This window comes from Oncorhynchus nerka, linkage group LG14 (assembly GCF_034236695.1).
Source record: "Oncorhynchus nerka isolate Pitt River linkage group LG14, Oner_Uvic_2.0, whole genome shotgun sequence".
Classification (NCBI taxonomy): Eukaryota; Metazoa; Chordata; class Actinopteri; order Salmoniformes; family Salmonidae; genus Oncorhynchus; species Oncorhynchus nerka.
The window spans coordinates 150,240-167,137 of NC_088409.1; the positions used below are offsets into that span (position 1 = coordinate 150,240).

The 16,898-nt window shown below is 45.7% G+C and overlaps 1 protein-coding gene across 1 annotated transcript in view; it reads right to left on the reverse strand.

The window, feature by feature from the left end:
• Positions 1–16,898, reverse strand: part of LOC135574921 (CUB and sushi domain-containing protein 3-like) — a 238,878-nt gene that overhangs the window by 104,681 nt on the left and 117,299 nt on the right. The window contains exon 15 of the mRNA XM_065027041.1: positions 6,792–6,971. Coding sequence (XP_064883113.1) covers positions 6,792–6,971 — 180 coding nt within the window. The remainder of the gene's footprint in view (positions 1–6,791; positions 6,972–16,898) is intronic.

A 16,898-nucleotide genomic window follows, 5' to 3' on the forward strand; every position in this document is an offset into this window, starting at 1 on the left:
GCTTGACTCCTCAACACCAGGCTGGTAGAGTTGAGCAGCAGGGGACTTGACTCCTCAACACCAGGCTGGTAGAGTTGAGCAGCAGGGGACTTGACTCCTCAACACCAGGCTGGTAGAGTTGAGCTGCAGGGGACTTGACTCATCAACACCAGTCTGGTAGAGTTGCAGGGGACTTGACTCCTCAACACCAGGCTGGTAGAGTTGAGCAGCAGGGGACTTGACTCCTCAACACCAGGGTGGTAGAGTTGAGCAGCAGGGGACTTGACTCATCAACACCAGTCTGTCTGAGTTGAGCAGCAGGGGACTTGACTCCTCAACACCAGGGTGGTAGAGTTGAGCAGCAGGGGACTTGACTCATCAACACCAGGCTGGTAGAGTTGAGCAGCAGGGGACTTGACTCCTCAACACCAGGGTGGTAGAGTTGAGCAGCAGGGGACTTGACTCATCAACACCAGTCTGTCTGAGTTGAGCAGCAGGGGACTTGACTCATCAACACCAGGGTGGTAGAGTTGAGCAGCAGGGGACTTGACTCATCAACACCAGTCTGTCTGAGTTGAGCAGCAGGGGACTTGACTCATCAACACCAGGCTGGTAGAGTTGAGCAGCAGGGGACTTGACTCCTCAACACCAGGGTGGTAGAGTTGAGCAGCAGGGGACTTGACTCATCAACACCAGGCTGGTAGAGTTGCATGGGACTTGACTCCTCAACACCAGGCTAGTAGAGTTGAGCAGCAGGGGACTTGACTCATCAACACCAGTCTGTCTGAGTTGAGCAGCAGGGGACTTGACTCCTCAACACCAGGCTGGTAGAGTTGCATGGGACTTGACTCCTCAACACCAGGCTGGTAGAGTTGCAGGGGACTTGACTCATCAACACCAGGCTGGTAGAGTTGGGCAGCAGGGGACTTGACTCCTCAACACCAGGCTAGTAGAGTTGAGCTGCAGGGGACTTGACTCCTAAACACCAGGCTGGTAGAGTTGAGCAGCAGGGGACTTGACTCATCAACACCAGGCTGGTAGAGTTGCAGGGGACTTGACTCCTCAACACCAGGCTGGTAGAGTTGAGTTGCAGGGGACTTGACTCGTCAACACCAGGCTGGTAGAGTTGAGCAGCAGGGGACTTGACTCCTCAACACCAGGCTGGTAGAGCTGAGCAGCAGGGGACTTGACTCCTCAACACCAGGCTGGTAGAGTTGCAGGGGACTTGACTCCTCAACACCAGGCTGGTAGAGATGCAGGGGACTTGACTCCTCAACACCAGTCTGTCTGAGTTGAGCTGCAGGGGACTTGACTCATCAACACCAGTCTGTCTGAGTTGAGCAGCAGGGGACTTGACTCCTCAACACCAGGCTAGTAGAGTTGAGTTGCAGGGGACTTGACTCCTCAACACCAGGCTGGTAGAGTTGAGCAGCAGGGGACTTGACTCCTCAACACCAGGCTGGTAGAGTTGAGCAGCAGGGGACTTGACTCCTCAACACCAGGCTGGTAGAGTTGAGCAGCAGGGGACTTGACTCCTCAACACCAGTCTGGTAGAGTTGAGCAGCAGGGGACTTGACTCATCAACACCAGTCTGTCTGAGTTGAGCAGCAGGGGACTTGACTCCTCAACACCAGGGTGGTAGAGTTGAGCAGCAGGGGACTTGACTCATCAACACCAGTCTGTCTGAGTTGAGCAGCAGGGGACTTGACTCATCAACACCAGGCTGGTAGAGTTGAGCAGCAGGGGACTTGACTCCTCAACACCAGGCTGGTAGAGTTGAGTTGCAGGGGACTTGACTCATCAACACCAGTCTGGTAGAGTTGAGCTGCAGGGGACTTGACTCCTCAACACCAGGCTGGTAGAGTTGAGCTGCAGGGGACTTGACTCCTCAACACCAGGCTGGTAGAGTTGAGCTGCAGGGGACTTGACTCATCAACACCAGGCTGGTAGAGTTGAGCAGCAGGGGACTTGACTCCTCAACACCAGGCTGGTAGAGTTGAGCTGCAGGGGACTTGACTCATCAACACCAGTCTGGTAGAGTTGAGCTGCAGGGGACTTGACTCCTCAACACCAGGCTGGTAGAGTTGAGCAGCAGGGGACTTGACTCATCAACACCAGTCTGGTAGAGTTGAGTTGCAGGGGACTTGACTCCTCAACACCAGGCTGGTAGAGTTGGGCTGCAGGGGACTTGACTCATCAACACCAGTCTGTCTGAGTTGAGCAGCAGGGGACTTGACTCATCAACACCAGGCTGGTAGAGTTGAGCAGCAGGGGACTTGACTCCTCAACACTCTGGTAGAGTTGAGTTGCAGGGGACTTGACTCATCAGGCCAGTCTGGTAGAGTTGAGCAGCAGGGGACTTGACTCCTCAACACCAGGCTGGTAGAGTTGAGCTGCAGGGGACTTGACTCCTCAACACCAGGCTGGTAGAGTTGAGCTGCAGGGGACTTGACTCATCAACACCAGTGGTAGAGTTGAGCAGCAGGGGACTTGACTCCTCAACACCAGGCTGGTAGAGTTGAGCAGCAGGGGACTTGACTCATCAACACCAGTCTGGTAGAGTTGAGCTGCAGGGGACTTGACTCCTCAACACCAGGCTGGTAGAGTTGAGCAGCAGGGGACTTGACTCATCAACACCAGTCTGGTAGAGTTGAGTTGCTTGACTCCTCAACACCAGGCTGGTAGAGTTGAGCAGCAGGGGACTTGACTCATCAATGCTGTCTGGTTGAGCTTGACTCCTCAACACCAGGCTGGTAGAGTTGAGCAGCAGGGGACTTGACTCCTCAACACCAGTCTGGTAGAGTTGGCAGCAGGGACTTGGACCAGGCTGGTAGGTTGAGGGCTTGCCACCAGGACTCCTCAACACCAGGCTGGTAGAGTTGAGGGGACAGCAGGGGGCAGGGGACTCCTCAACACCAGGCTGGTAGAGTTGAGCAGCAGGGGACTTGACTCCTCAACACCAGGCTGGTAGAGTTGAGAGCAGGGGACTTGACTCCTCAACACCAGGCTGGTAGAGTTGAGCAGCAGGGGACTTGACTCCTCAACACCAGGCTGGTAGGGTTGAGCAGCAGGGGACTTGACTCCTCAACACCAGGCTGGTAGGCTGGGGAGACTCCTCAACACCAGGCTGCAGCAGGGGGACTTGACTCCTCAACACCAGGCTGGTGAGTTGAGGCTGGTAGCAGGGGACTTGACTCCTCAACACCAGTCTGTCTGAGTTGAGCTGCAGGGGACTTGACTCCTCAACACCAGTCTGTCTGAGTTGAGCTGCAGGGGACTTGATTCCTCAACACCGGGCTGGTTGAGTTGAGCTGTCTGTCTAGGTGTGCTTGGTTAAGGTTTGAACTGGGCTGCCTGGCCTGTCAGTCTGAGTCCGTGACAGGATTATTGCCGGCAGGTGCTTTCTGTCTCTCTGTCTCACTCTCACACACTCACACTCACACTCACACACACACACACACACACACACACACACACACACACACACACACACACACACACACACACACACACACACACACACACAATCAGAGCAATATGTTCAGTGATCTATCCAGCAGACCACCACAGGAAGACTTAATAATGGAACAGAGAGCATGGCATATTACTACGAAGACTGCTTGGGTGTGTGAGAGGAAGACTGCTTGGGTGTGTGAGAGGAAGACTGCTTGGGTGTGTGAGAGGAAGACTGCTTGGGTGTGTGAGAGGAAGACTGCTTGGGTGTGTGAGAGGAAGACTGCTTGGGTGTGTGAGAGGAAGACTGCTTGGGTGTGTGAGAGGATGCCATGTTACTACGAAGACTGCTTGGGTGTGTGAGAGGAAGACTGCTTGGGTGTGTGAGAGGAAGACTGCTTGGGTGTGTGGGAGGAAGACTGCTTGGGTGTGTGAGAGGAAGACTGCTTGGGTGTGTGAGAGGATGCCATGTTACTACGAAGACTGCTTGGGTGTGTGAGAGGAAGACTGCTTGGGTGTGTGGGAGGAAGACTGCTTGGGTGTGTGAGAGGAAGACTGCTTGGGTGTGTGGGAGGAAGACTGATTGGGTGTGTGGGAGGAAGACTGCTTGGGTGTGTGAGAGGAAGACTGCTTGGGTGTGTGAGAGGATGCCATGTTACTACGAAGACTGCTTGGGTGTGTGAGAGGAAGACTGCTTGGGTGTGTGAGAGGATGCCATGTTACTACGAAGACTGTTTGGGTGTGTGAGAGGAAGACTGCTTGGGTGTGTGGGAGGAAGACTGTTTGGGTGTGTGAGAGGAAGACTGCTTGGGTGTGTGGGAGGAAGACTGCTTGGGTGTGTGAGAGGATGCCATGTTAATAAGAACTCTGTCTGAGGCCACTTGGAGTGAGTGAGTGAGTGAGTGAGTGAGTGAGTGAGTGAGTGAGTGAGTGAGTGAGTGAGTGAGTGAGTGAGTGAGTGAGTGAGTGAGTGAGTGGGAGTGAGTGAGTGAGTGAGTGTGTGTGTGTGTGTGTGTGTGTGTGTGTGTGTGTGTGTGTGTGTGTGTGTGTGAATGGCTATCCTGTGCTCTTTTATTGCAGGGATCTGTTCCTTAGCAACCGTGTCCCATTTGCCTTGTCTGTCCTCGCAGCTCACTGCCTTCCGGGCGCCACTGCAGTACTTAATGTGAACACGATACTGTGTACGTCTCAAATGGCACCCTATTCCCTATGTAGTGCACTACTTTAGACCAGAGCCCTATGGCACCCTATTCCCTATATAGTGCACTACTTTAGACCAGAGCCCTATTCCCTATATAGTACACTACTATAGACCAGAGCCCTATGGCACCCTATTCCCTATGTAGTGCACTACTTTAGACAAGAGCCCTATGGCACCCTATTCCCTATATATAGTGCACTACCTTCAAACAGGGCTCGGGTAGGGCTCGGGTAGGGCTCCGGTAGGGCTCGGGTAGGGCACGGGTAGGGCTTGGGTAGGGCTCGGGTAGGGATGGGTAGGGCTCCGGTAGGGCTCGGGTATGGCTCGGGTAGGGCACGGGTAGGGCACGGGTAGGGCTCGGGTATGGCTCGGGTAGGGCTTCGGTAGGGCACGGGTAGGGCTCGGGTAGGGCTCGGGTAGGGATGGGTAGGGCTCCGGTAGGGCTCGGGTATGGCTCGGGTAGGGCTCCGGTAGGGCTCGGGTAGGGCTCGGGTAGGGATGGGTAGGGCTCCGGTAGGGCTCGGGTATGGCTCGGGTAGGGCACGGGTAGGGCTCGGGTGGGACTCGGGAAGGGCTCCGGTAGGGCTCGGATAAGGCACTATATAGTACACAGGGAGCCAATTTGACATGTAAACCATTTTGTTTTGGGACTTTGTTGCCAAATATGTAAATCTATTTCTTCTCTCCTGTAATAAATGTGATCTGCTTCAGCGCTGATGGAAGTAGGGTTTCCTCAACGGGTAGAGAAACGTTGAATGTTCATCCAACCAGAACAGAACAGGAGCCAGGCGTATGATTCTGACATTACAATACTGTAGCTGTTTTAATAATGTGTGTGTTATAGAGAGAGTAGAGCATCTTCACCGGTCGCTGTCATCATCTAGGACCTGACTCACAGTTGAGATAAAACCATACAACTTACAATACTGTAGCTGTTTAAATAATGTGTGTTATATAGAGAGAGTAGAGCATCTTCACTGGTCGCTGTCATCATCTAGGGCCTGACTCACCATACAACTTACAATACTGTAGCTGTTTAAATAATGTGTGTTATATAGAGAGAGTAGAGCATCTTCACTGGTCGCTGTCATCATCTAGGGCCTGACTCAACTGTAGCTGTTTAGCCTAATGGTTAGAGCGTTGGACTAGTAACCGGAAGGTTGCAAGTTCAAATCCCTGAGCTGACGAGGTACAAATCTGTCGTTCTGCCCCTGAACAGGCAGTTAACCCACTGTTCCTAGGCCATCATTGAAAATAAGAATTTGTTCTTAACTGACTTGCCTAGTAAAATAAAGATTAAATTAAAAATAATGTGTGTTATATAGAGAGTAGAGCATCTTCACTGGTCGCTGTCATCATCTAGGACCTGACGCACAGTTGAGATAAAACCATACAACTTGGGACTTTCTCTTAAAATCCCTCTTTGATATCAAAGGGAGCCTTGAGTAAAAAGGAGGTCTGTTTGACGCTGCTTGTAGAAGGACGATATATTTCATTTGGTTTTAGCTGACGGAAGAATTGATGAGAACCAGGGTTGCAAAAATTATGGTAATTTATGCTAAAATTCCCCGGTTTTCAAGTCATCCTGGTTGAAAGAATCCTGGAATTACGAGGGAATATGTAGGAAATCCAGGAATCCTCAAAAACAGGATTTCAGGGAAATCAGGAAGTTTGGGGAAAGTTAACGGAATTTTAATAACATCTAATAAAATGGCTTTGTGACATATTTTCATTCCTGTAATCTGAGACGACCCATATCATCATCACCATACTCTTCATCATCATCATCACCATACTCTTCATCATCATCATCACCACCTTCATCACCCTCATCATCATCACCCTCATCATTATCACCATCACCATCTTCATCATCATCACCACACTCTTCATCATCACCATAATCTTCATCATCACCATCATCATCACACCACCATCATCATCATCATCATCATCACCATACTCTTCATCATCATCATCATCATCACCACCATCATCATCATCACCCTCATCATTATCACCATCACCATCTTCATCATCATCACCATACTCTTCATCATCACCATAATCTTCATCATCACCATACTCTTCATCATCACCACCATCGTCACCACCACCATCATCATCACACCACCATCATCATCATCAGATGTCGTACCTTTGCAGATGGGCGTGGTGGCGCTCCAGGTGCCATTGTGGGTACAGGTGCGAGTTGTGGCCCCGCCTGCCTCTATCAGGTAGCCAGGCTGGCACATGAAGGTGACGTTGTGGCCCACAGTGAAGTCCTCTCCAAACCTCAGACCATTAGGAGGAACACCTGGGTCAACGCAGCTGATCACTGGTGGGACGATACAGAGACAGACATGGAGAGGGATCGGCATTAGTGGGATCGTTGTAGACTGGTCCCAGGTCAGTGGTTGTGTTATAGCCTCGTCCCAGGTCAGTGGTTGTCTTATAGACTGGTCCCAGATCAGTGTTATAGCCTGGTCTCAACCTGGTCCCAGATCAGTGGTTGTGTTATAGCCTGGTCTCAGATCAGTGGTTGTGTTATAGACTGGTCTCAGCCTGGTCTCAGATCAGTGGTTGTGTTATAGCCTGGTCTCAGCCTGGTCTCAGATTAGTGGTTGTGTTATAGCCTGGTCTCAGATCAGTCGTTGTGTTATAGCCTGGTCTCAACCTGGTCCCAGATCAGTGGTTGTGTTATAGCCTGGTCTCAGATCAGTGGTTGTGTTATAGCCTGGTCTCAGCCTGGTCTCAGATCAGTGGTTGTGTTATAGCCTGGTCTCAGATCAGTGGTTGTGTTATAGCCTGGTCCCAGATCAGTGTTATAGCCTGGTCCCAGATCAGTGGTTGTGTTATAGCCTGGTCTCAGATCAGTCGTTGTGTTATAGCCTGGTCTCAGATCAGTGGTTGTGTTATAGCCTGGTCCCAGATCAGTGTTATAGCCTGGTCCCAGATCAGTGGTTGTGTTATAGCCTGGTCCCAGATCAGTCGTTGTGTTATAGCCTGGTCTCAGATCAGTGGTTGTGTTATAGCCTGGTCTCAGATCAGTGGTTGTGTTATAGACTGGTCCCAGACCAGAGGTTGTGTTATAGACTGGTCCCAGATCAGTGGTTGTGTTATAGACTGGTCCCAGATCAGTGGTTGTGTTATAGCCTGGTCCCAGACCAGAGGTTGTGTTATAGACTGGTCCCAGACCAGAGGTTGTGTTATAGCCTGGTCCCAGACCAGAGGTTGTGTTATAGACTGGTCCCAGACCAGAGGTTGTGTTATAGCCTGGTCCCAGACCAGAGGTTCCCAGACCAGAGGTTGTGTTATAGACTGGTCCCAGACCAGAGGTTGTGTTATAGCCTGGTCCCAGACCAGAGGTTGTGTTATAGCCTGGTCCCAGACCAGAGGTTGTGTTATAGACTGGTCCCAGACCAGAGGTTGTGTTATAGACTGGTCCCAGACCAGAGGTTGTGTTATAGCCTGGTCCCAGACCAGAGGTTGTGTTATAGACTGGTCCCAGACCAGAGGGTTGTGTTATAGACCCCCAGACCAGAGGTTGTGTTATAGACTGGTCCCAGACCAGAGGTTGTGTTATAGACTGGTCCCAGACCAGAGGTTGTGTTATAGACTTCCCAGACCAGAGGTGTGTATAGCCTGGTCCCAGACCAGAGGTTGTGTTATAGACTGGTCCCAGACCAGAGGTTGTGTTATAGCCTGGTCCCAGACCAGAGGTTGTGTTATAGACTGGTCCCAGACCAGAGGTTGTGTTATAGCCTGGTCCCAGACCAGAGGTTGTGTTATAGACTGGTCCCAGACCAGAGGTTGTGTTATAGACTGGTCCCAGACCAGAGGTTGTGTTATAGCCTGGTCCCAGACCAGAGGTTGTGTTATAGACTGGTCCCAGACCAGAGGTTGTGTTATAGCCTGGTCCCAGACCAGAGGTTGTGCCTGGTCCCAGACCAGAGGTTGTGTTATAGACTGGTCCCAGACCAGAGGTTGTGTTATAGCCTGGTCCCAGACCAGAGGTTGTGTTATAGACTGGTCCCAGACCAGAGGTTATAGTGGTCCCAGATCAGTGGTTGTGTTATAGCCTGGTCCCAGACCAGAGGTTGTGTTATAGACTGGTCCCAGACCAGAGGTTGTGTTATAGCCTGGTCCCAGACCAGAGGTTGTGTTATAGACTGGTCCCAGACCAGAGGTTGTGTTATAGCCTGGTCCCAGACCAGAGGTTGTGTTATAGACTGGTCCCAGACCAGAGGTTGACCAGAGGTTGTGTTATAGACTGGTCCCAGACCAGAGGTTGTGTTATAGACTGGTCCCAGACCAGAGGTTGTGTTATAGCCTGGTCCCAGACCAGAGTTGTGTTATCCTGGTCCCAGACCAGAGGTTGTGTTATAGTTCTCAGACCAGAGGTTGTGTTAAAGACTGGTCCCAACAAATAACATCTCAAACCAAAGGTTGTGTTAAAGACAATTCCAACCAGTAAGCCTGGTCCCAGACCTAGGTCTCAGTTTCCTGTTCCCAGACCTAGAGGGCAAGGTTATAGGTAAAACAATTCCAACCAGTAACACGGTTGTGTTAAACCTGTCTCAGTCTTCCGTTCATCCTGGTCCCAGACCAGAGGTTGTGTTATAACTGGTCCCAGACCAGTTGTGTTAAGCCTGGTCCCAGACCAGAGTCTCAGTCTTCCTGTTCCCAGACCAGAGGTTGTGCAAGGCTGGTCCCAGACCAGAGGTAAAATAGATTCCAACCAGTAACACGAAACCAGAGGTCTCAGTCTTCCGTTCATCCAGAGGGTGTTATAGACTGGTCAAGGCTAGAGGTTGTAAAATAACTTCCAGACCAGTAACACGACTCCCAGATCAGTGGTTGTGACCAGAGGTTATAGCCCCAGACCAGAGGTTGTGTTATAGCCCAGACCAGAGGTTGTGTTATAGACTGGTCCCAGACTCAGTCTTCAGAGGTTGTGTTGGTCCCAGACCAGAGGTTATGTTATAGACTGGTCCCAGACCAGAGGTGTTCATCCAGAGGTAGGGGCAAGGCTAACGTAAAATAATTCCAACCAGGTAACCCAGACCAACCTTGTGTTCAGTCTTCCGTTCATCCTAGTGGGCAAGGCTGGTCCCAACAAAAATAATTCCAACCAGTAACACGAAACCTAGTCTCAGTCTTCCGTTCATCCTAGGGGCAAGGCTAACGTAAAATAATTCCAACCAGTAACACGAAACCTAGTCTCAGTCTTCCGTTCATCCTAGGGGCAAGGCTAACGTAAAATAATTCCAACCAGTAACACGAAACCTAGTCTCAGTCTTCCGTTCATCCTAGGGGCAAGGCTAACGTAAAATAATTCCAACCAGTAACACGAAACCTAGACTCAGTCTTCCGTTCATCCTAGGGGCAAGGCTAACGTAAAATAATTCCAACCAGTAACACGAAACCTAGTCTCAGTCTTCCGTTCATCCTAGGGGCAAGGCTAACGTAAAACAATTCCAACCAGTAACACGAAACCTAGTCTCAGTCTTCCGTTCATCCTAGGGGGTAACACCTAGGGGCAAGGCTAACGTAAAATAATTCCAACCAGTAACACGAAACCTAGTCTCAGTCTTCCGTTCATCCTAGGGGCAAGGCTAACGTAAAATAATTCCAACCAGTAACACGAAACCTAGACTCAGTCTTCCGTTCATCCTAGGGGCAAGGCTAACGTAAAATAATTCCAACCAGTAACACGAAACCTAGTCTCAGTCTTCCGTTCATCCTAGGGGCAAGGCTAACGTAAAATAATTCCAACCAGTAACACGAAACCTAGTCTCAGTCTTCCGTTCATCCTAGGGGCAAGGCTAACGTAAAACAATTCCAACCAGTAACACGAAACCTAGTCTCAGTCTTCCGTTCATCCTAGGGGCAAGGCTAACGTAAAATAATTCCAACCAGTAACACAAAACCTAGACTCAGTCTTCCGTTCATCCTAGGGGCAAGGCTAACGTAAAATAATTCCAACCAGTAACACGAAACCTAGTCTCAGTCTTCCGTTCATCCTAGGGGCAAGGCTAACGTAAAATAATTCCAACCAGTAACACGAAACCTAGTCTCAGTCTTCCGTTCATCCTAGGGGCAAGGCTAACGTAAAATAAGTCAGCCAGTCAGGACAATAGTGTGCTTCCCAAAATGGCACCCTGTTTCCCATGTAGTGCACTATGTAGTGCACTACTTTTGACCAGGGCCCATAGGGCTATGATGGAGTAATATATATATAGGGAATAGAGTTCCATTTGGGACACAGCCATTGTAATGTAGAGAGAGCTGTGGGATGCTGAGTTCATCTATTCAACAATAGAACTGAGCTTTTCATTAGAGCCTCAGTCCCTATGCTGTATCTCAGGGGTCCACAACTGGTGGCCCGCGGGTCGAATTTGGCCCCCGGGTGATTTTATTTGGCGGCCCATGTTTTCTGAGCCAAAAAAACAAACAAACGATTTGTGGTCGATTTGCAGTCTACTAATTATTTGTAATGATGTTCCCGACCCCCTGACCATCCGCTAAATAAAAACATTGTCTGCATCGAGAGAGACAGAGAGGAAAGAGAGGAAAGAGAGAGAGAGGAGAGAGAGGAGAGAGAGGAGAGGAGAGAGACAGAGAGGAAAGAGAGGAAAGAGAGAGAGAGGAGAGAGAGAGACAGAGAGGAAAGAGAGGAAAGAGAGAGAGAGTGTGCTTCCCAGAGAGAGAGACAGAGAGGAGAGAGAGGAGGGAGAGAGACAGAGAGGGAGAGAGAGACAGAGTGGAGGGAGAGAGAGAGACAGAGAGGAGAGAGAGAGTTCAGAGAGACAGAGAACTGAGAGAGCCTCAGACAGGGAGGAGAGGAGAGAAAGAAAGAGAGAGGAGATTTTAGGAGAGGAGAGAAACAGAGAGGGTCGAGAGAGGAAAGAGAGAGAGACCAGAGAGAGGAGAGAGAGAGACAGAGAGGAAAGAGAGGAAAGAGAGAGAGAGGAGAGAGAGGAGAGAGAGGAGAGGAGAGAGACAGAGAGGAAAGAGAGGAAAGAGAGAGAGAGGAGAGAGAGAGACAGAGAGGAAAGAGAGGAAAGAGAGAGAGAGAGGAGAGAGAGAGAGACAGAGAGGAGAGAGAGGAGAGGAGAGAGACAGAGAGGAGAGAGAGAGACAGAGTGGAGGGAGAGAGAGAGACAGAGAGGAGAGAGAGAGAGAGAGACAGAGAGGAGAGAGAGACAGGGAGGAGAGAGAGAGAAAGAAAGAGAGAGGAGAGAGAGGAGAGGAGAGAGACAGAGAGGAAAGAGAGGAAAGAGAGAGAGAGGAGAGAGAGGAGAGAGAGAGACAGAGAGGAAAGAGAGGAAAGAGAGAGAGAGGAGAGAGAGAGAGACAGAGAGGAGAGAGAGGAGAGAGAGGAGAGGAGAGAGACAAGAGAGGAGAGAGAGAGACAGAGTGGAGAGAGAGACAGGGAGGAGAGAGAGAGAAAGACGGAGGAGAGAGAGACAGGGAGGAGAGAGAGACAGAGATGAAAGAGAGAGACAGAGTGGAGAGAGGGAGAGAAACACTGGCTACACTGACAGAGAGAGGACACATTGGCAAGCAGCTGCTACAGCTTTATACCAACCACTAAACACATGATTGGTGGGCAGAGAGAGGACACCAGGAACCAGGGAACAATCCATAAATCATCCAATGCTATGTGTCTCTAGCCAAATGTTCTAGCTATCAGCTAGCAATAATACTATCACCACAGAGTCAGACTGCTGTATATTAACAGCTATCTCCTATAATAATACTATCACCACAGAGTCAGACTGCTGTATATTAACAGCTATCTCCTATAATAATACTATCACCACAGAGTCAGACTGCTGTATATTAACAGCTATCTCCTATAATAATACTATCACCACAGAGTCAGACTGGACTGTTCTATATAGAGAATAGGGTCGTCAACAGGTATGTTATCTGTGGGTCCTAACTACTGTATATTAACAGGTATGTTATCTGTGGTCCTAACTACTGTATATTAACAGGTATGTTATCCTAACTACTGTATATTATCAGGTATGTTATCTGTGGTCCTAACTACTGTATATTAACAGGTATGTTATCCTAACTACTGTATATTAACAGGTGTGGTATCTGTGGTCCTAACTACTGTATATTAACAGGTATGTTATCCTAACTACTGTATATTAACAGGTATGTTATCTGTGGTCCTAACTACTGTATAACAGGTATGTTATCTGTGGTCCTAACTACTGTATATTAACAGGTATGTTATCCTAACTACTGTATAACAGGTATGTTATCTGTGGTCCTAACTACTGTATATTAACAGGTATGTTATCTGTGGTCCTAACTACTGTATATTAACAGGTATGTTATCTGTGGTCCTAACTACTGTATATTAACAGGTATGTTATCCTAACTACTGTATATTAACAGGTATGTTATCCTAACTACTGTATATTATCAGGTATGTTATCTGTGGTCCTAACTACTGTATATTAACAGGTATGTTATCTGTGGTCCTAACTACTGTATATTAACAGGTATGTTATCCTAACTACTGTATATTAACAGGTATGTTATCCTAACTACTGTATATTAACAGGTATGTTATCTGTGGTCCTAACTACTGTATATTAACAGGTATGTTATCTGTGGTCCTAACTACTGTATATTAACAGGTATGTAATCCTAACTACTGTATATTAACAGGTATGTTATCCTAACTACTGTATATTATCAGGTATGTTATCTGTGGTCCTAACTACTGTATATTAACAGGTATGTTATCCTAACTACTGTATATTAACAGGTATGTTATCTGTGGTCCTAACTACTGTATATTAACAGGTATGTTATCCTAACTACTGTATATTAACAGGTATGTTATCTGTTGTCCTAACTACTGTATATTAACAGGTATGCTATCTGTGGTCCTAACTACTGTATATTAACAGGTATGTTATCCTAACTACTGTATATTAACAGGTATGTTATCCTAACTACTGTATATTAACAGGTATGTTATCTGTGGTCCTAACTACTGTATATTATCAGGTATGTTATCTGTGGTCCTAACTACTGTATATTAACAGGTATGTTATCCTAACTACTGTATATTATCAGGTATGTTATCTGTGGTCCTAACTACTGTATATTAACAGGTATGTTATCTGTTGTCCTAACTACTGTATATTAACAGGTATGCTATCTGTGGTCCTAACTACTGTATATTAACAGGTATGTTATCCTAACTACTGTATATTAACAGGTATGTTATCTGTGGTCCTAACTACTGTATATTAACAGGTATGTTATCCTAACTACTGTATATTAACAGGTATGTTATCTGTGGTCCTAACTACTGTATATTATCAGGTATGTTATCTGTGGTCCTAACTACTGTATATTAACAGGTATGTTATCCTAACTACTGTATATTATCAGGTATGTTATCTGTGGTCCTAACTACTGTATATTAACAGGTATGTTATCCTAACTACTGTATATTAACAGGTATGTTATCTGTGGTCCTAACTACTGTATATTAACAGGTATGTTATCCTAACTACTGTATATTAACAGGTATGTTATCCTAACTACTGTATATTATCAGGTATGTTATCTGTGGTCCTAACTACTGTATATTAACAGGTATGTTATCTGTGGTCCTAACTACTGTATATTAACAGGTATGTTATCCTAACTACTGTATATTAACAGGTATGTTATCTGTGGTCCTAACTACTGTATATTAACAGGTATGTTATCCTAACTACTGTATATTAACAGGTATGTTATCCTAACTACTGTATATTAACAGGTATGTTATCTGTGGTCCTAACTACTGTATATTAACAGGTATGTTATCCTAACTACTGTATATTATCAGGTATGTTATCTGTGGTCCTAACTACTGTATATTAACAGGTATGTTATCCTAACTACTGTATATTAACAGGTATGTTATCTGTGGTCCTAACTACTGTATATTAACAGGTATGTTATCCTAACTACTGTATATTATCAGGTATGTTATCTGTGGTCCTAACTACTGTATATTAACAGGTATGTTATCCTAACTACTGTATATTAACAGGTATGTTATCCTAACTACTGTATATTAACAGGTATGTTATCTGTGGTCCTAACTACTGTATATTAACAGGTATGTTATCCTAACTACTGTATATTAACAGGTATGTTATCCTAACTACTGTATATTAACAGGTATGTTATCTGTGGTCCTAACTACTGTATATTATCAGGTATGTGATCCTAACTACTGTATATTAACAGGTATGTTATCCTAACTACTGTATATTAACAGGTATGTTATCTGTGGTCCTAACTACTGTATATTAACAGGTATGTTATCTGTGGTCCTAACTACTGTATATTAACAGGTATGTTATCCTAACTACTGTATATTAACAGGTATGTTATCTGTGGTCCTAACTACTGTATATTAACAGGTATGTTATCTGTGGTCCTAACTACTGTATATTAACAGGTATGTTATCCTAACTACTGTATATTATCAGGTATGTTATCTGTGGTCCTAACTACTGTATATTAACAGGTATGTTATCTGTGGTCCTAACTACTGTATATTAACAGGTATGTTATCTGTTGTCCTAACTACTGTATATTAACAGGTATGTTATCTGTGGTCCTAACTACTGTATATTAACAGGTATGTTATCTGTGGTCCTAACTACTGTATATTATCAGGTATGTTATCTGTGGTCCTAACTACTGTATATTAACAGGTATGTTATCCTAACTACTGTATATTAACAGGTATGTTATCTGTGGTCCTAACTACTGTATATTATCAGGTATGTTATCTGTGGTCCTAACTACTGTATATTAACAGGTATGTTATCTGTGGTCCTAACTACTGTATATTAACAGGTATGTTATCCTAACTACTGTATATTAACAGGTATGTTATCTGTGGTCCTAACTACTGTATATTAACAGGTATGTTATCCTAACTACTGTATATTAACAGGTATGTTATCTGTGGTCCTAACTACTGTATATTAACAGGTATGTTATCCTAACTACTGTATATTAACAGGTATGTTATCTGTGGTCCTAACTACTGTATATTAACAGGTATGTTATCTGTTGTCCTAACTACTGTATATTAACAGGTATGTTATCTGTGGTACTGTATATTATCAGGTATGTTATCTGTTGTCCTAACTACTGTATATTAACAGGTATGTTATCTGTCCTAACTACTGTATATTAACAGGTATGTTATCTGTGGTCCTAACTACTGTATATTAACAGGTATGTTATCTGTGGTCCTAACTACTGTATATTAACAGGTATGTTATCTGTTGTCCTAACTACTGTATATTAACAGGTATGTTATCCTAACTACTGTATATTAACAGGTATGTTATCTAACTACTGTATATTAACAGGTATGTTATCTGTGGTCCTAACTACTGTATATTAACAGGTATGTTATCTGTGGTCCTAACTACTGTATATTAACAGGTATGTTATCTGTGGTCCTAACTACTGTATATTAACAGGTATGTTATCCTAACTACTGTATATTAACAGGTATGTTATCTGTGGTCCTAACTACTGTATATTAACAGGTATGTTATCTGTGGTCCTAACTACTGTATATTAACAGGTATGTTATCCTAACTACTGTATATTAACAGGTATGTTATCTGTGGTCCTAACTACTGTATATTAACAGGTATGTTATCTGTGGTCCTAACTACTGTATATTATCACAGGTATGTTATCTGTGGTCCTAACTACTGTATATTAACAGGTATGTTATCCTAACTACTGTATATTATCAGGTATGTTATCTGTGGTCCTAACTACTGTATATTAACAGGTATGTTATCTGTTGTCCTAACTACTGTATATTAACAGGTATGTTATCCTAACTACTGTATATTAACAGGTATGTTATCCTAACTACTGTATATTAACAGGTATGTTATCTGTGGTCCTAACTACTGTATATTAACAGGTATGTTATCTGTGGTCCTAACTACTGTATATTAACAGGTATGTTATCTGTTGTCCTAACTACTGTATATTAACAGGTATGTTATCCTAACTACTGTATATTAACAGGTGTGGTATCTGTGGTCCTAACTACTGTATATTATCAGGTATGTTATCTGTGGTCCTAACTACTGTATATTAACAGGTATGTTATCTGTGGTCCTAACTACTGTATATTAACAGGTATGTGGTCCTAACTACTGTATATTAACAGGTATGTTATCTG